Source organism: Camarhynchus parvulus, chromosome 19 (assembly GCF_901933205.1).
Source record: "Camarhynchus parvulus chromosome 19, STF_HiC, whole genome shotgun sequence".
Lineage (NCBI taxonomy): Eukaryota > Metazoa > Chordata > Aves > Passeriformes > Thraupidae > Camarhynchus > Camarhynchus parvulus.
The window spans coordinates 799,923-819,704 of NC_044589.1; the positions used below are offsets into that span (position 1 = coordinate 799,923).

A 19,782-nucleotide genomic window follows, 5' to 3' on the forward strand; every position below is an offset into this window, starting at 1 on the left:
AAAGGAAATGTTTGTGAATGGGGACTTTTAAATGGTCTCAGAGGAAGGCAGTGATGAACTTAGCCATGAGTGCCTCTTAAAAACTGAACCTGCACCAAGGTTCAGGAGTTAATTTGCGTGAGGTAGTGCAGTTGTAGGGCAGCAGGAGTTAACTCTGCTGCAGGACTGCTCCCAGCCTGCCTGAGGAAGTCCTGCCAAGCAGGAGCTGTAAGTCACTCTCACTTTCTGTAATTATAAGCTCCTATGCACACATGAAACCTCTCTGTTCAAGACTCTGAATGCCTCAGCACCTCCTGTAAAGCTTGAAGGCTGTGACAAATTATTACAAGTATTACCCATGTTTTACACCCAAGACAACTTAAAGAAGTAGGTCTTGCCTGTGTCATCTTGTAAGTCAGAGGTGAAAGTGGAAGTTATCTTGGCCAGCAGATTTTTCTGGCCTTTTGTCCTCCCAGTCCTGGCATATGAACAGCAGCTTCCCTCTCTGATGCCACTTCCCCTCCTCCTTTCCACTGACTGAAGTGTTGTGTCTGTAAACATCATTGCCTTTGGGATTTGGCTGAGGGTGTGCAGTCACTGAGCTATAGAGTAACTTTCTGTCCTGTACATGCTTCTCTTATTTCACACTTAAATCTGCCCAGTTCTTTAGAATTCATGTCCCTGAAGACCTCAGGAGCCTTTTGTATTGCTGTATAACTTATTTTACAGAAATACTTTTTACAGAATATTTTATTTGGAGGTATTTGCTCAGAAAAAAAAAGCCAGAAATTAGAAGGGTTTGGTGGAGATTTGAACAGAAGAATTTCAGGTGAAGGTGGTATGATGTTGAGAAAATTCTGAACCCTCAAAAGGGCTTGGGAGTATCATCCTCAGGGACTGACTCTGTCCTGGCTGGGTGTTCAGAAGATAAAAGCCTAAAACTGATCATCTGATGAAGTGATAAAGAAGTGGCATGAGAGAGAGTCATAATCCACATGTGAGTCTTTCATACCAGTAAGGTGTGCTGGGAATGGGAGCAGAGTGTGTGCTCAGGGTGCCCAGTGGGGCCTGTGCTCAGTCTTCAGTGCAGCTCAACTCCTCAGCTCCCAGGCTGTATCAGTGATCTCACACTTCACATCATCAATTTCCCCACCACCACTCCTGGAGTAGTGTTTGATGTCATTTCTGGTGGTCACTGAGGCTTAGATCTGTTGAGTTTGAGAACACTTGCTGTGTTTGTGTCATAGCTCATCTATTTTAGGATCAGATCTGGGCCATGGTCATGTTTACTTTCATAAAAAAACCAAACAAAAAAGACATCCACTGCAAACAGGTGACTTGACTTTTATGCCAATGATGCCTGTTCATGTACAGCTCATTGCCTTTTGAGCTGGATACTTAGCTGTTAAAGCCAGGTATTTGGAATGAAGTAGATGACTCAGTGTTAATCTGCTCTCAAATATCCTTTTTATTAGATTAGGCAAAGCAAAGCCAGCCCAGCACACCCTGCACTCTGTGGAGCTGTGTACAATCAGCCCTTTGTGTGCTGGGCAGCCTGCTCTGTGCATGGATGTATGGCTGCAGGAATAAAGGCTGAAGGAGTGATGAATCAAAGCTGTGTTCAGCACAGTGCAGCCCCAGGACTGTGCCCAAGTTTGCTTGGCAGTGGTCATTTTTACCTCTGCTGTATTTCCTCTGGGATCCTGGGGTGCTGCAGGAATCTCCCTCTTTTGGGGGGATGACTCAAAGAGATGTTGCAATTGTACTGATGTCATGTTTCTACTGAGGAGGGGAAAAAACTACACACAGGGGAGAAAGAATGTGCTTGTCTGTGTGCTGGTGCCATCCCAGTGGCTCAAACTCTGCTGTTTCTCAGCATAGCTGGTCACACTGAAAACCAGCCTCTCAGCAGAGAGATAAGGAGCCAAAAAAGCATCCTCCTTCACTCTTATATGTCAGGTGTTAAGTTTTTCTACTCCTCCCCTCGAGAGTAGCTGCAGACAGGGCATGAGGAAATGTGGCTGCAGGCTGGCAGCTCTTGTAAAGAGCTGTGAAGATTATCCCAACTCCTGCCAGAGGGAAGCAGAGCAAAGTAAAATTAGAAAGTCAGAGAAAAGCTTGTGGCTGTACCAAAGAAATATTTCTGAGATTCAGCAGGTAGAAGTGAGACGTGGTTATCTGTCAAGAGAAGGGGAGTGAGGAAGATCTTACTGCTGTGCTGAATTGCTACATGTCCTAGCCCTTATGGTGCCAGCAGAACACTCCCTGCCTGAGTTTCCATTTGCACAAATACACCAAATAAAGGATGCTTTGAGGCTGAGCTGGGGGGGTGTGGGTCTGTGCAGTGCTCAGAGTGCAATGGGAGCACAGGTGTGAGTGGCACAGCTCCTCACCTGTCACACCAGGGAAAATCCTCCTCTGCTCTGGAGCTCATCTGACCTGGCTGGGGTAGCCAGGTCACTGAGCACTCTGAGGATGTACCAGAGGTTATAATGCTTGTTCCATGGCTGGAGTGAGTACTGTGCCCACAGGCAGTGTGTGCCAAAGCTGGAGTCAAACCAGACTCTCTCCTGGCATTTAACTTTCCTTTCCCATGGATTGTTAGAGGTACAGTCAATCTGCTCGTGCTTGGCTGCTCAGGTTATGCCCTGTGAGTGAATACCCTGAGTTAAGTTAAGCACACACAGCAACTTCTCCTGCATCTTGTCCCCAGTACAGGGAGCTGCTGGGATCCCCTTAACTGGCTCCAGTCTGATCAGAAGGTAATAACTGGCTTCCAGCCAAAGCCAGGCTTTTTTTTTTGGTGCCTTCTCCATTTGATTGGGACTGAGCTAATGCTGTCATTTCTGAATGACTAAGGCAGTGTCATTCTGTGTGCACCTGCTTGAGCAATGCCCTGCTTGGCTGCTCATCTCAGTTGGTGCTGCAGGAATGGTCCCAGGGTCTATCCAAGTGGGTTTTGTGTGGGAATGATGCCTGAGAAAAATTCCAATACATAAAAAGGCGGTGAAATTTCAAACCCCTGCTGCTCAATTAGTTCTTCTGGTGGGGGGAAAGCACTATGCTTTACTTGGCTGCTCTTTACAGTGTTTGGTGCTCAAGATAAAACTCTCCAGTTCAGAACAGTCCCAAGACTGTTGCTCTCTCTCTGTGCTAGTGCCAGTGTTCTGCCTGGGAAATCGTTTATAAATGTCTTATTAAAGACCTGTGTCTGCCTCCTTTTCTTTCTTTCTGTCATTGGATCAGCTCAGTGAGAGCAGCTGTCCTCACTTCCATCACAGCAGCCCCAAACCACACTTGTGCCTTGCAGATTCCCACAGCCAAAGAACAGCAGACAGCTGTGCACGTGTGTGTGCTGGGCTTTGTGGGCATGGGGGGTTCAGGCTGAGCTCCTCCTCGAGCTTCTCCATGCTTCTTTGAAAAGAAAAGACTCCAAGAAATCAGCTTTGTGCTAGTTTTGTGGAGAAGTGAACACAGGGTGAGACTGCAGCTCTGCAGCTGAGGGTGAGTGTGAGCTGGGCATTCCCTGGGCTGCTGGAAGGAAGCTCCCTGGGCAGGGCAGGACCCTTTCCTGTGAGTATCCCCTCCCCAGCTGCTGTTTTTGTTCTCTTCCCTGGGCTGCTTTCTAATGCTCCTTTCTGCCCCCAAGTCTTTCATTGCTTGCAGTGGTCAGTGGGAGGTAACCCAGTTTGGCTGTGGGGCTACTGGGACAAAACTTACTGAGTCTGTAGAGCTAAGGACTTGAATAGAAAACTGTATTTTCTTGTCAGAATAAGCTATGGTGAAAAAAGTGAGCAATGCTTCTATGTGGAATATTCTCTAGTTGAAGTGATTTTATTGTTTAAGGAAGAATGGAGACTGTTATTTTGTAATACACACTTTAACATACTGGTGTTTATTAAATTCTAGTTTTGCAAATGTGTCTGTATGTTATTTCTAGAGATGAGGGGTGGCACATGCTGAGGAAGAAGATATGGCTGCTCCAGGCTTTGTTAAACTTGCAAAGCTGTTAAAGTTGTGGGATTTTTGTTTTCATTATTTCTGGTCAAAACAGGGTGCTTCTCCAGAGGTGTGATATATAGACCCTGTTTTAAGGCTGAAAAATGTTAACTAGAGTATTGAAAAGTGACTGTTGAAAGAATATGGTTTTAAAAATAATAATTATGTAAAAATTAAGACTGCAATTTTGAGATTAATAGATCCAGCCATATGTTGCAAGGTAATTATCCCTCAGTGAAAGAAACCCTGTGCATTTTCTACTACTCACTGGCCTCCCTTGTACTGCCAAAACCAATCTGCTTTGCATATTTTGTTGAATACCATTGTTTATTTGAAAAAAAAAAAACCTTTAAACCCTCACACATAAATATATAGCTTTGCTGTTTGTTTCTTTTCAGAATTATAGTGGGTTTGATCTAGCATAGCTGGTAACTCCCCCAGCTCCTCCATCTCTAGCAGGCACCAGGAATGTGCCTCCTGCCAGTGGCAGAGCAGATTTTGTACCAGTCAGCATCTTGAATGAGACCTTTATAAGAAAGCCTTTGTTTGGGGTGTCTGTGTAAGGCTCACTGCCCTCCCCAGCTGCCTCTGTGGAGGCAAATATTTGTCTCAATGGGCATCCCCTTCCATTCAGTGCAAGACATCTCTGCAGTTGTCCTTACTGGGTTTTGCTGCTCATTCATAATTCTCATTCTTACTCTCTTCCTCCTCATTGCAGTTTTATTTCTGGATTTGCCTCCTCTCTTCAGAGGAGCTAAACACAGGGATGCTGAAGTTGTATCTGATATTAATATCCACACCACTGGGGTTATTCCTGGGAGCAGCAGGGCAGGAGATTTCCAGGGTGCCAGATGCAGAGCTTGCCTCTGTGCCAGATCACAGCTCCAGCTTTTCAGCTGTGAACTTGCAGAGCTTTCAGTTCTTGTTTCCAAGTCAGCCATAAATCTCTGGGGCTCCTTCCTCCCACAGTGTGCTGCCAGGCAGTTGGCTATTGTCTGCAAAGTGTTGCTTTTTCTCACAGGTACCTCTTCCCTCTCTATTTCTGCCTCATCCTGCAGTGTGAAAGGGCTGTGATAAATCCTGCAGAAAACAGCTGCTTCCTTGCTGTGCTCAATAATTTGAATTTCCATGTGGCAGTGGGCTGGCTTTCACCTGACTGCTAACAGCATCATGTTTATGTAATCCAGGTTGCTTTGAGAATCTCAAATCCCCATGTGGTAACCTAGAAATTCCATGTGGCAAGGGCTCAGTGAGAGCTGTGGAGGCAGCAGGCACCAGCCCCTCTCCCACAGGACTCTGTGCCTGTGTGGCTGCTGCTGCTGCTGCCAAGGGAAGAATCCCTGACCCCTGCACAGGAGGTGCAGCAGGTTGTGCATTCTCCTCTCTTGCTCAGTAGACAAGCTGCTGTAGGCGGTGGGGAACAGATACTCTGCACTGACCACTGGTGAGGGGAAGCTCTGATGAGCTCTGTTTCGCTCAGTGAAGTTCTGCAGGGTTGTGCTTGGAGATGAAATGGCACTGCAGAGCCAGGGAAGCTCACAGTGACTGCAGTGTAAAGGATGAGTAAAACCCACTGCACCAGGAGCTGACAGTGCTGGGGCTGTAGGGACAAGACCAGGCTGTCCTCCAGCCCACAGTGGAGGGTGGTGGGGTGCTGGATGGGATATTATCCTCCAGCCCACAGTGGAGGGTGGTTGTGGTGGTTCCAGTTGTGGTTTCTCTGGGTCTGGATTGAAGGCACTTGAGACAGTAGTTCATGTTCAGACTCAGGTGTTTATTATTCTTTATCAGTAAAACAGTCTCACTACTGTGAGTGTGGCAGCTTTTCGTTAGAAGGCACAAAATGGCCAACAATCTCTTGGTACAAGGTCTTTTAAGACTAAACTATCTAATTAGGAACCGACACCTAGATTATTTTCCCTTTTAACCCAATAACTGATCCCAAAGAGCCTCCATTGTGGACTTTTCTGCCCAATTACAGAATGCCACTCAAACCCATGGAGAAGAAGGAGGAAGAAGCATGAGGAAGAAACCCAGAACAACACCCTGTGCCCTCCATCTTGCTTCCATCCACAACATACTAAAAATCCCAAAACCTAAACTTCCTACCTAAGTGATACACCTACACTGCTCTCTATAATCTATTTCCCACCCCAGCGGATTCCAATCTATCTTGAAGTCTGGGAAACTTTCTCCATGGATGAGGGTCAAAGTCAGTGCTCCCCTGGGGGTCAGGGCACCCCAGAGCAGACAGGGAAATATTCCCAGTGCCCTGGGTTTCCACAGGTGGCAGGCTGTTGGATGGGGTATTATCATCCACCACAGATCTTTGGTGCTCTGAGCAGGGACAGTGTCTGAGTGTCATCCCCATCATCTGAGCACTGACCCAAGCAGTGAGCCAGGCTGCTCCAGTGCTCCAAGGCTCTGCACGATCCCTGTGGCAGTAAAACCAGACCTTATTCCTTTGAGCTGGCACCCCTGTGGCCAGCAGCAAGGTTTTCCAAGTGACAAAATCTTGGCTTCAAATAGGCATTACAGTCCCCTGGTACAGGACTGTCCTGAAGCCCTGCCTGGGCTGGGAGGAGCAGAGCTGGTACCAAAAAGGGTTTTTTGGACCAGTTTGGTTGCAAGGCTGCACTTTGAGATGCTCACAGACTGCACAACTTGCTGCCCCATCACAGGTCAGTGGCGTCTACAGCAGGGACAAGTGACAGGAGGGTGAAGTGTCTTCAGTCTCATGCCAGTGGCAGCTTTTGTTGCTGGGTAGTGGATGAGAAGTTTATTGATTTACCATGGAGAGGGAACACAGCTGGGATTGGGTGGGCAGCTCTGTGCTGCATGTCAGGCTGTCTGATGTGGTGATGTCTGAGAGTAAAAACCTCTGAAAATTAAAATAGAAAAGGAAAATCTCTTTTAGGGGCACTGTAAAGCTCTTCTGTGAATATAACGTTTATGCTCATTCCTCCCTCCTTCCTGACATGAGACACTACTCTGGAATCTCTCTTCTTTCTTTTGTTTGGTTGTGGTTTTAGGTTTTTTTTGTTGTTGTTTTGTTGGTTTTTGTGCATGTGATTTTGTGCTGGGTTTTTGTTGTTGTTGTTGGGCTTTTGGTTTTTTTTTTGTAGTTTTTTTCTCTCCTCTTTCTTTTAAATCTAGTGTGCCTCCATTTCATCAATTAACTGCTTGTCTCCTGATTCCCATGGCAACACAACAGGCTGTTGCATTTCTGAGTCCTTTGGCAGTTGTGGTGCCTGGCATGTGTCTTGGGAGCAGCCAGACCACAAAAGGGTTCTGCAGGGAGTAGGAAATCCATGTGCAGCACTCACTGAGCACTGCCCCTCACACTGAACTGCTCTTCCCTTCCTCTCCCTCCTCCCCTTTACAAACAATTTTCCTTTCCCCTTTGTTTCAGTTGCCTGGTGTTAAGAAATGAGCAACTGGAGTGCTGTGGGAGGTCGAAGGATGAGCAGGGAGTGAGGGGATGGATGGGTTCAGTGGATGTGACTGAAACACAGCACGAGGCTGAGCATGTCGGGAATCCTGCAGGGAAAGTGTTCCTGCTGCTCCTGTGCTCTCTTCCTCCCACTTCAGTTTCCAGGGCTTTCCTGAGGGGGGGTTTCTTGCTTCTCTACTATACGAAACTTCTGTTCACTCCTTCCTACAGCAGTTTCCAAGAGCTGGAAGAATCCATGCCCTTTTTGCAGAAGCCTTTGTGCTTCAGGGGATTTTGGACACATGGCTTTCATTGACACGGTAACAAGAGCCCTGAGAATAGGCTGAGACTTCAGTTAAACTTTTAACCTCTCCAGCTCTTGGCTGGTGGGAATTTGGCTCCTGAAGTAGTGGTGCCCTGTCAGTATGGGTCCCTAAAACTGGTGGGATGAGTTTGCAGGAAGAGCTCTAAGCACCAGGTTTGCCACAGTGGTGGCTGATGTGTAGGCTTTGTGAAAGGGAAAGCAGAGATTTGGAGCTGGATAAGATGTGCATGCAGTGGATGCTCTGTGTGACTTTGATTTACAAGTTGTTGCTCAGCCCTGGAAGCTGTGACCTACAGGAAGCCCATTTAATCCAAAAAGAATGAGCCAGCTAATGAACACAATGGGGCTGTAAAGCTGGAAAGCCTGAGTGGAGGAGATCCTGCTCACTGCTTGTTGTGTCCTGGAGCCTGCTCCCACTGAGAGGAGGAGGGCAGCTGCTGCTGTGGAAGTCCTGGCTAGCAGGTGAGGTCTGTTCTGGACAGAGCAGCACAGGGAGATCCTCTTGGATGGAGCAGGAAGAGCCTTCCTCATTGCTGGCTTCCAGGTGAGCAGCTGAGCTGGAGCCCAGTAGTGACCTTCAGAGAGTTCCTGTGGCTTCTTGGTTGGCATCAGCAGGAACTGCCAGGGTTGGAGTAGAAAGAACCCAGTTTTTTCAGTTGGGTGGGTTTCTCTTGTGTAACTCTTCTCAATTTCATACCTGAGATCTGTACCCTTGGTTTGCTGTTTCTTGGAACTTTTTTCTTAGTGAGTTTTTTGGAACTTGTTGGCATTTATCCGGGAGTCTGCCCTAGAACAATAAGGCTTTTCTTCTTCAAAACAGCAAATCCATGTTTGGATTTGCTGTTTTGAAGCCCAATAGACCAACTCTTTAGGTGCCTGTGGGCTGGAAAAGCTCAGAAATCTTTCATGGCAATCCTCTTGGGTGGCTTTCCCTTCAGCTGTAAGAGGTACCTGGAGAGTGGCAATACCATTTTCAGGTCTCTGGGAGCAGTGCCATCAGCTGCTCTCACTTTTGGGCTATCCTAAGGTACTCATGGGATTCAAGTCAGGTTACTCATTGCTCCATTTGCCTTCTGAAAGGCTGGTGACCAGATACTTACCTGGGAGGATCAGAGCTTAGTCTGCTTGGACTGCTTGGGATGCTGTCTGCCATCTAGCTGGTGGGTTAGTAAAAGCCAAGAGAAATGAGTTCAGCTTGATCATGGCTACTCTGAAAACCTCCTGCACCAAAGCCCATTAGCTGCTCTGTGGTTATTATTTCATATGTGGGTAATGAAAGCCATGTAAAACACAAGATTCTACATTGTGGCCATAATAAACAAGGTGAATCTTCAGGCAGTTCCTTATTTACATCCTGTGCTTTTGAATAATTCACCTCATGCTCAAGAATAATGATGTTTCTGCCTGCACTGCTCAGGAGCCTGGGATGAGATTGTTTTCCTGAGATGTAATTACTGTAGTTCAGCATACCTGCCTACCAGACAGGCACCTAAAATGAACAAGAGTGTGTAAAGTTCCACTAAAATTTTGGCTTTTGGGGGAGGACAGTGTTGCACCAGGAATCCAATGAACTTTTTTGCTGGTCCAAGTCAGTTTTGAAGGTGTTTTCTCTTGCAGTGAAATACAGTGAGTCTAAATGCAATTTTAAATCCTGCTGCATTGTTTGTTCAGCCTTGGGAAGCCTTCCTGCCTTTCTTTGCTTGAGCTTTGCTGCTGAAGGATTTGCTTCACCCAGCCACATTGCAGAGGTGCTTGTGAGAGTCAATGTGACCTGTATCTCAACCATTAACTGACACATGAAATCAAGAGCTGTGCTGAAACTCAGGCTCAGTAAGTCTAGAAAAACAGTTTTGATCTCTTCTCAATATAGTAGCAGAGCCCCCCAGATTTTATGAGCTTATAGTTCCCTGTAAAATAGGCTGAGTTTGGCTGTCCTTGGCATGGTGGGTATGTGTGCACAGACATGTCAGTGACACAATCTTTGTGTGTTAGGGTGCTCTGCCAAGCACAAAACCAAGGTGCAAGTTGTGTTTCTAATTTAATTTATTCTCCTACCCATCACAGACCTTGTTGGTGATAAACCCCTGTGGCCAGTTTTGGTTATTTAACTTAGAACCTTCTTAAAATGTAACTTGCTAATGTGACTGCTTTACTGTCTTGTGCTATTAAGCATTGAAATCACACTAGCGGCCTTATTTTCTGCCTATGATTGTTTTTATAGTTCAGATGGATGGAGCCCTGTTTCCTTCACACTTCTTTTTATTTAAAGTCTTTTGTAAAGATCAAAATCTCTAAGCATCCTTGTAGTCTTTGGGTTTAATTTTTTAAAGTGAAACTGGTTCTTGGATGTGATCTGATAGAGCTCATCTTGGTGTACTGTCCTACAAAACTGAGAGTGACACAAGCTTAAATGCCAGAAACTTGCCCAAAAGCCCCCAAAACTTCTTGAAGAACACATGAGGTTGAGGAAACTTTCCAAGGCAGGGTCCAGAAGCCAGGAGAAGGCTCTCCCTGGGAGCTGGCTGAGCTCTGGTGGGAGCTCCATGGTCTCTGTTGCCACCAACATTTTCAGCTGGGAACATTATTCACACAGCTGGGGACAGTGTTTACTGTCCTTCCTGTGCCCATCATGGGATTTTCCTGAACGTTCCCCGTGTGTTATGTCCCTTTTGGCTGATCTTCTCAAGAGCTGTTCCAGCCCCAGCCCACTGAGCCCAGTGAGCTGGTTGAAGATACTTCTGTTTGTGAGATGAATTTTTACAGTCACCCCTTAATTGCTGCTCTCTTGTTCAGACAAGGTTCAGACCAGGCAGAGGTACTGCTTCCAGGGGCCCCAGATTGGTGGCCACAGAAATTTGTCAAGTGTTGACTCTGTAGTCTAATAAGAACCCAAGTGTCAAAATTGATCCCTCGTAACACACATGATTTAGCAGGAACTAAGTTCTTCATGCTATTGCCATGGTGCTCTTTTCTTTCCTAGACCTCCAGCAAAGCTTTGAAGTATCTTGCTTTGAGAGCTTTTGTTTTTCATTCTTTCTAGGAGCTGAGCCTGATCTGTCAGGCCCATTACTTGTGGAAGAGCTGTAGAAGTGTTGTGGACTGAGCCACAGTGATGGCTGAGGCTGAACAAGTTTCACAGTTCATTACACATCAGCACTCAAGTTTGGCTTGTCTCTGCAGCTGCTCAGGCTGTCCTCTGCCAGCCTTCTCTGGTAGCAAATAAAAAATTTTTCCTGCTTTAGAGTTTTCTGGTTGGTGGCACCCAGAAACTTCAGCTGAAAGTTGGGCTGAAGAGTCCAGGGAGCTTTCATTGAGCACAGGATATATGGTTCCAAGCCTCCTGCAAACACCCCCTACACCACCTGTGTGGGAGAACCACACCTGCGACCTCAGGGCTGTTGAGAGCTGAGGATGGTTGAAGGTCCATGGTATGTGACTTGCTGGGTTTTATTTTGCAAGCTTATTTCCTCAGTTTCTGTTGTGGTTTCTTCTAGGGCTTTTCTCAACCTCCTCCTTTAACCCTCAGAGAGTTTTAATGAAGTTCTCATGTCCTTGTCATTTGTTGCCTGGGGCCCAGGGTGAAAGCCCAAAGTTTGTGATAGGAGGGTTTGACAGTGGGGTCAGCAAGAGCTGGGTCACTGCTGTCTCACTTGCTTGGGTTGACTTTGTTCCCATTCAGGCACCTGCCACATGTTTAAGGGTCCCCTTTTGTATTATGGAGAGTTTGGCTGATCAAGATTCTGCTGGGGAGCGTGAGCAGAACACTGAATACCAGCATCACCTGCACTTTTCCTTCCCCAGGCAGCAGAGAATTGCTGGAAGGCTGGTGCTGGGAAAAGGGCACTCATTATTGCCAGTTTATTGAGTTCCATGCACGTTGTGTGACCCTGCAGGGCTGTGCATGAAGGTTTGGAGACGCTTCCTGTTTAGAGAGATGCTGTTTATATTGAACACACCCCAGGTGTCTGCTCCGGCAAAGGGCACAGCAGCAGCTGGGAAAAATGGGGAATTTGTGGAGGTCATTGTGACACACAATGGGGCAATGGGGTTCTCATAGTGCCAAGTACTAAAACATCAGTGTCTCACACTTTTTTTTTCCCTAGTTTTTTTTTGTTTTGTTTTGTTTTGTTTGTTTTTTGTTTTTTTGGGCAAAAAGATGACTTTGGCTTCTTCCTGCAAAGCAGCAGTTCATTGGGCTCCCTTTGGTCCTTAAGCACTTACCACCAGTCCTGTGCTTTTGAGCTTATCCACACCCTGGGGCTGTGAGGGGGCTGAGGTACTGTAAAGGAGATGAAGACATGGGGTCATTTCTTTATGTTCTGTGTGAGACCTGCAGAAACTGGGCAGCAGATGGAGGATCTGTGCAGATTTACACTGAAGAAGGTGTGTAAGTAATGGCATCACTCAGGTTTAATCCTCACAGGGCGTACACCTGCAATCTAAGTTGTCCCAGATGTTTTCTTTCTGTAAATGCCTTTTCCTGGTGTTTTGGCTTCCTTCTAGGACTTCTTCTTATACCAAAACATCTTTTTCCTTGATCCACAGGCTCACCTTTACACAAGCAGGGCACCACATCCACCGCCAGCACCGAGAAGTCGGCTTCGAAGGTTGCTGAGGTGGGCGATGATTTCCTGGGAGACTTCGTGTTGGGCGAACGCGTCTGGGTGAATGGAGTGAAGCCAGGAGTGATCCAGTACCTTGGGGAAACGCAGTTTGCTCCGGGCCAGTGGGCAGGGGTTGTTCTGGATGACCCGGTGGGTAAGAATGACGGCTCCGTGGGAGGAGTGCGCTACTTTGAGTGCCAGCCGCTGCAGGGCATCTTCACGCGACCGTCCAAGCTGACGCGGCAGCCGGTGGCCGAGGGCTCGGGCAGCGACGCGCCCTCCGTGGACTCGCTGACGGCTCAGAACTTGTCCCTGCACTCGGGGACGGCCACGCCGCCTCTGTCCACGCGCGTGATCCCGCTGCGGGAGAGCGTCCTCAACAGCGCCATGAAGACGGGCAACGAGTCGGGGTCCAACCTGTCGGACAGCGGCTCGGTGAAAAAGGGGGAGAAGGACCTGCGCCTCGGGGATCGTGTGCTGGTGAGTTGGCTGTGGGGTATTGGTGTGGAAACACAGGGCACCAGCTCACACCCCAGGCAGCACACCAAGAATTTTACAGCAGCCCTCAATTTTACAACTCACTTTCAAAGTTTTTTTACCAATTGTGGAAACCCAGGGCACCAGGGATGTTTCCCTGTCTGCTCTGGGGTGCCCTGACCCCCAGGGGAGCACTGACTTTGACCCTCATTCATGGAGAAAGTTTCCCAGACTTCAAGATAGAGTGGAATCCACAAAAATGTGAAATAGATTATAGAGAGTAGTGTAGGTGTGTCACTTAGGTGAGAAATTTAGGTTTTGGGATTTTTAGTAAGTTGTGGATGGAAGCAAGATGGAGGGCACAGGGTGTCATCCTGGGCTGCTTCTTCATGCTTGTTCTTCCTTCTTCTTCATGGGTTTGGGTGGCATTTTGTAATTGGGCAGAAAAGTCTGCACTGGGGGCTCTTTGGGATCAGTTATTGGGTTAAAAGGGAAAATAATCTAGGTGTCAGTTCTTAATTGGATACTTTAAAGACCTTGTAACAAGAGATTGTTGGCCATTTTTGTGGTGCTTTTCCAGTGCGCTGAGCCTGGTGTGGACAGCGTGCAAAACTCTAGATAAGATAACAATAAACAAGAACCTGAAGACTGAAAAGATCCAGTGCATCTCTTTCCTGACACGAAACCACTCCAGAAGGGTCTCCCCTGACAGTGGAGCCCCCTGGGAGAGCCCAGCCAGACTCCCAGGAGTCAGGGAATCAGCAACGGGTACCCCAACATATCGGTTTCTCGATATCAGTCGGGGTATCAATCCCTCGAGGTTGGGATTGAAGGCACTTGAGATGGTAATCCATGTTCAGACTCAGGTGTTTATTATTTCTTATCAGTGAAACAGCCTCACAACCATGAGTTTGGCAGCCTTTCATTAGCTAGGCTCAAAATGGCCAACTATCTCATGGCTACTGCTTACCTCTAATCACAGTCCTGCTATCTCTGAGGCCTGCTTTTTGCAGCTTTCCCAAAACCATCTGATTTTGTGGATCCCCATATTTCTGAACCAGGCAAGCAATGGAATTATGTTCTCCAGACTTGTTTTACCCCTTTCTTCTCCTGACGTAAGTTCTCTGAGACAGGACCTGTTCCCTGAACACTCTGCTCACCTCAGTGGGGCCCACCCAGAGTGAATTTTGGCATAGCCACAGAATAAAACCTGGGAGCATCTTTCCCCTGGGCTTCTGTTGAGTTGTGTTTTGGGAATGGTTTGGATTTTTAATTTTTAAAAATGAGGGTGTATCCTTAAAAGCCTGCCCTCCCTGCCTGCTAATTTATCCCCCTCGGATATTACTAGATAAAGTTTGTGCTGTGACTTGTTAGTGTAATAAATAGCTCCAAAAGAGTGAGCCTGGAATAAGCTTAGTCTGTCACTGGTTCTAGCAGGAATGCTCAGCTTATAGAAACATGAGGAATTGCTTGCACACAGTCATAGAGATCCAGGAAAAGAACAGATAATAACAAGAAGAGATAATTTGCTGTTATGGTTCATTCACATCTGCTTGGCTTGGCAGCTTGTATTTTACTTATGGGAGGAGTCAGTTAATCATGTTGGGTATTGGAATACATAAACAATAATTCTGAATTAATCTGAGTTGCCTCAAATTCCTTGAGCCAATCTTTGTTCATCCACTGTGGCTTGGTACAGTTTTAGTTGTCTTTATTACTCCTAGTGTTTCCTTTTCTGAAAAAGTGTATTTTTATCTGAGAGTGGCTTTTAGATGTATGGGATCCACCAAAGGCTTTTCAAATGAGAGAGAGAGGACACGTTTTCAGTGAGTGCTTGTGATGGAGCACAAGGTTGCAGGGGACCCTTCCAGGTCAGCCAGATGGACACCTGGCTCTCTGCAGTCAGGCTATTTCCTGATGGTGCCTTTCTTGAACTTCATTAAAGTCCATTATAGCTTGAAGACATTTTTGCTTTTCAGTTACTTTGTTCCAAGACCCTCTGTGACTCTCCAGCAGTTGCAGAAAGTGACTTTCAGCTTTCCATTAGAAGCTTTCCATTAAAAGAGTTAGATAATATTTGCCTTTGGCACTCAGACTGTTTCCCAGAGATGTAAAAATTGCATTAAAGAGATGAAAATTCCACCCTAATGTTGTAGAACTCATCTCTTGAAGTCTGGCAAATAAATGTGGGACAATTAACCTTTGCTTTAGTGACAGCTGAGTTTCCTGAAATGGGATAATTGCTGAAGTTCTGTTAATGTGAGGCTGGCTCACTGCCTTTCTGCAGGGAAAGAAGGGCTGGAAACAGAGCAGTGGAGCATTTTCTGCCTGGGAGGAATTTCTGCTTGGTTTTTTGCCTAAGAAAATGTATTTTGCATTCTTTGGGGAGAGGCCTTCTTAGCAGCTGAAATCATTCCCCTTTAGATGTCATTACTCTGAAGGAGTGGGGGAAGTAGGTGGTTTTATTATATGTCAACCTAAATAAAAAATAATTTAAAAAGATTACTCTTAGAATAGGTATTCTGCCCTACGGCCATGCTTGTATTTCCTAACTGGAATTGTGCAGTTCAGCATTGAAATTGAGTGATAAATAAAGCTATTTAAGGGCCAGGGTACATCCCAGTGGCTGGTTCCATTGCTGAGGGGTCTTGCCCCAGATACCTTTTGGATGGATGCCAGGTTTGTGATTTTGCTGGAACTTGCAGGTCTTCAAAGCCACTGCAAATGCTGGGACAGCAACATTTGCAGGGAGAGTCAGTGAAGCAGCACTTCAGCTGAGCCTGGGCAGGGCTGTGTGGAGCCTGCCTGGGCTGCTGGAAATGGATCCTGGCCTTCCCCCTGAGCGTGTGGTTTTAATCATCTTGTCTGTCTGCTGCAAACTGCTTTTGCCTGCAGTGTGTTGAAGCTCCTGGCAAATGATGGGAAGCACTCATGAATAAACAAATCAAATTCTTTCTTCAGTATTCACCCCCCACCTGTCCCTGCCACAGCCCTGCTCAGCCAGCCTGGGGCTGCAGAAAGCATTGAACCTCCTGAGTGAGAAATCATTTCCTGAGAAGATCCCTGGGCAGGAGAATTGCAGCCTAAGCCCTTCTCCTTGGGCAGAGACAACTCACTGCTCTGCTGCCAAAATCCCTGAGCTATTTCAGTGCCTGAGACTGAAGCCTTGCTGCTGGAAAGGTGTGCAAGGTGTCATGAAGTGTGAAAAACACCAATCACTTGGTTTTAAAATTTTAAAAGTTTAATAGTAATAAAATGGTTACAAAAATAGTAATAAAATTAGAGTAAAAATTTGGACAATTAGGATTAGGACAATACGAGACAATAAAAACAAAGAGTTAAGGACGTCCGGGTACCTTTTCTGGGCAGCATAAGCCTGAAAAAGGACCCATAATAACGAAGAATTAACCCTTTAAAGCAATAGCCTGTTGCATATTCATACACCTCATACATGATGCATAAATTCCATTCAAACACAGGATTCTGTCTGGGCAGTGTCAGCTTCTTCCTCTGAATCCTGACGGCTCTTCAGGGCTGAGCAAGGCAGGAAGAAGTTTGTTTCTTCTGATAAGAGGGCAATAAATTCTCTTTCTCTGAAAGACTGAGGTGTCCTGTGGCTGCTACCTCGGTGCAAGTCCCTTCTTAAAAAAAGTATCTTACATAGCATAGTTTCTATTTTAACATTATGTTATAACCTAAAACTATAATTTAACACACTACTTAAGAAAATTAATACAGCATCACTCTCTAACATAACACATATCATATTAATTTTAATATTTGCCAAAAACCAATCATAAAATACACATTTTTCACATGAAGGCCTTTCTCAGACAATCACCTGGCATATTCCCTTATTGCTAAGCAGGCAGAAAGAAGGAAGGATCCCATTCTGTAGTTGTACCAAGGCAGGATTCTCAGTGTTCTACTGCCTGCTTAGAGCTCCAGCAATTGCTGTGTCATGCTAGAGAGTGCAGCAGAATGGCAGTGTGGGATGATGGATCTCTGTCCCTGTGGAAGTTTGTGACAGGCAATGGGAAGTGCAGTGTTCCAGCTGTTTGCAGGATTCAGGAGATAAGAAAACATCTGGGACTCCTGGTCAGAGCTCTTTGCTCCCTGTATGGGATTGTTGCTGGAAAGGGTCTTTTTACAGGAGTGTGTAGATTCAGGATAAGGGGGAATGGCTTCAGACAGAGTAGGGTTAGCTTTGATATTAGGAAATATTCTTCCTGGTGAGGGTGGTGAGGCCCTGGCACAGGCTGTCCAGGGAAATTGTGGCTGCCCCAACCCTGGAAGTGTTCTGGGTAAGGTTGGACAGGGCTTGGAGCAACATGGGATAGTGGAAGGTGTCCCTGCCCATGGCAGGGGTGGAACAAGATGAACTTTAAGGTCCCTTCCAACCTAAACCATCCTGTTTCTATGCAGTGAAGCAAAGAGGGAAATAAATAGCCCAAAGCAACTGCCATGCCCTGCTGCCACATTAACCCTTAGAGGCTCTTTGTGCACACCCTCCTAACCATTCATTTGGGCTGAGCCACTGCCTGGCCCTTGTCTGCTTTATCTGTAGTTAAATGGGAGCTGTAAGTGGAGTGTGGTGGAGCAAACTGTGTTAATAACACAGGCAGACTTGGCATTGGAGCCAGCCCCAGGAGGAGATGCTGTAATTCCAGGCTTTCCTCTTACACCACCTCCCTAGGATATTATTTTCTCCCTGGTGTCTAACAGATAAATGCACAGAAATGTCTTGCATCAGCAGTGCTGTCAGACTCATTGCTGTGCAATGCTGACTTGTGCTGTGGGGATGGGTAGGCACAAAGATCAGTGGTTGGATGAAAAGAAACTATAAAAATTCCTGTAGCATCACATAGGGAGGGCTGGCCTGTAATTCCTGGCTGTCTGTTTCTCCCCTTACCTTAAAAGCCAGTTCTGGCATTCTCAGATGACATGGTATTTATTCAATCAGATAAAGCTGCTGATGGCCAGGTTGCACATGGAGATAAGTTGTATTTACAGATAAACCTGACCACAAGCCAGTTCTCCACCTTTCACCAGCTGCTGAATGCTGGCCCTGGCTGTAGCTGGGACACAGCCCCAGTATGTGATGGCCACTTTTACCCCCTTGCATTATTTCAGGTGGTCTGTAGTAGCTGGATCCTCATCCTGTGCCTTTGCCAAAAGCACCCTCTGTAAATCAAGTATTATTGTACAGTGATTTTCAATGCTAGAAGAGCTAAACTGTGCATGATGGGAAATCACAGCTCCTGCCTCTCTCAGCTTGGGTGGAAATAGGATCCTTTAGTGGGTGGATGAGTATGGGGAGGAGGAAATAAACCCAGCCATTCATCCCCAAGGAAAGGATGATTGCTCCAGTTTGCAGGCTGGGTAGAGCCTGCAGGCACAGCTCTAACCAGAGCAAGCCACACTTGTCCACTAAAGGTGATTACCAGGTTCCTGTTGGCATCACTCAGTAGCAGAGTGGAATAAGCTGATGTGCTGCACACAGAGAGTACTTGAAGGTCCTCAGAGTGTGAAGCAAGGGTCCTGTGTGTGCTCTTTTCCCCCAGCCCCTTCCTTCCTCTTCCCAGAGGAGAGCAGCAGGAGTCTCAGGGCTCTGCTGAGCCTGTCCCCCGCACAGGACACAGGAGCTCTGCAGAGGAGGTTTGTCCCTGTGCTGGGCACTTTGTGTTCCCACCTCACCCTCTGCTCAGCAGCCCTGTCTTGTGGAAACACTTTGAAAATCAATTTAAATGGTAAATTAGGATGTTAAACAGAAAGGACAGTGTTATCTCTGGATTTCTGCATGGGAATATGATCAAGCAGGTGTCTCAGCCATTGCTGACCCCTGAGTGTGTGTGACATGGCTGGGGACAGTCCCTGATGGCCTGAAAGGCACAGAGAATTTTATTTTTCTGTTCTTCCTGAACAGTATTGCAAGCAGAGCAATGCCCACAGGCCATAGGGTGAGGGCAGCTCCCGAGAGGTTCTTGCTTAGAGCAGGAAACTGCTGTGGGATGAGCAGGGCCATGAGGAGCAGAGAGCAGACACAGGCTGGAGGGGGCATCACTCTCAGCAGCCACACTGAGATCTGTCCTGCTGCTCATCTGGTAAATAGTTTAAATGATAATTTAGCTCTGTTGAAGACAGTGTCAGGAAGGATTAGCATCATTGTCTTTTCAGCCCTGGGATACTGATCTGCATCCCATTTTGTCCATTTGATGGGATAAGCACAGTAAAATGTGATGTCAATGATACTACAATCAGCAGGGAAGGTGTGTGGATGTGCTTCCATGACTGCCTGGTGCTGCTCTGACTCACCAGTAGATACAGACCTGCTGAATATTCTCTAAATATCCTTGGCTTCATTTTGTTGTGAAGGTCAAGCCCTAGACTGTCCCTTGAAGCTACTGGGGATGTTTCATTGGGGAAGGGATGAACTAACTCAAGCTGTGTGCTGCAGCCTCCCAGGACTTGAGGTTGGACGCAGACTTCAGAGCTGTGCTGTTTAGTCCATAAAGGCACAGTTATTTTTAGTCTAGGAAAACTCTTTTTTCCTTTACATAAGCAATTTTTTAGGGATTTAGAATTGGTAAATCTAACATTGCTACTCTAAAATACACAAACTCAGAGTTTTCTGGCTCTGTTTTCTGTAGGAAAATAATACTGTGTTGATACCTTTTAATGTTCATTTTATTATTAAGAAAATGAGTAACTGCAAGTCATTCAGGATAAAGCTGCAAATTTAATTTAAAATTTATTTTTAAGGTTTCTTCCTTGAATTTAGGCGTTAGGAGAGATGGGCTATAAAGGTTTAGATCATATGCAGATTTACTCGAAGTATGAACCTTAAGAATCACCCTCCTCCTTTTCTATCTTCCTTTTCTCAGCCCAAGTGTCCACGTGGGAGTGTTTAGAGCACAGGCAGCTGCTGCTCAGTGCCACACACTCTCAGAGCAATGATCAAAACA

General features: G+C 46.4%; 1 protein-coding gene across 2 annotated transcripts in view; it reads left to right on the plus strand.

The window, feature by feature from the left end:
- CLIP2 (CAP-Gly domain containing linker protein 2) overlaps window positions 1-19,782 on the plus strand; it is a 78,969-nt gene that overhangs the window by 23,228 nt on the left and 35,959 nt on the right. For both annotated transcript variants that reach the window (XM_030962502.1, XM_030962500.1), the window contains exon 3: window positions 12,282-12,820. In XM_030962502.1, the coding sequence (XP_030818362.1) occupies window positions 12,282-12,820 (539 nt within the window). The remainder of the gene's footprint in view (window positions 1-12,281; window positions 12,821-19,782) is intronic.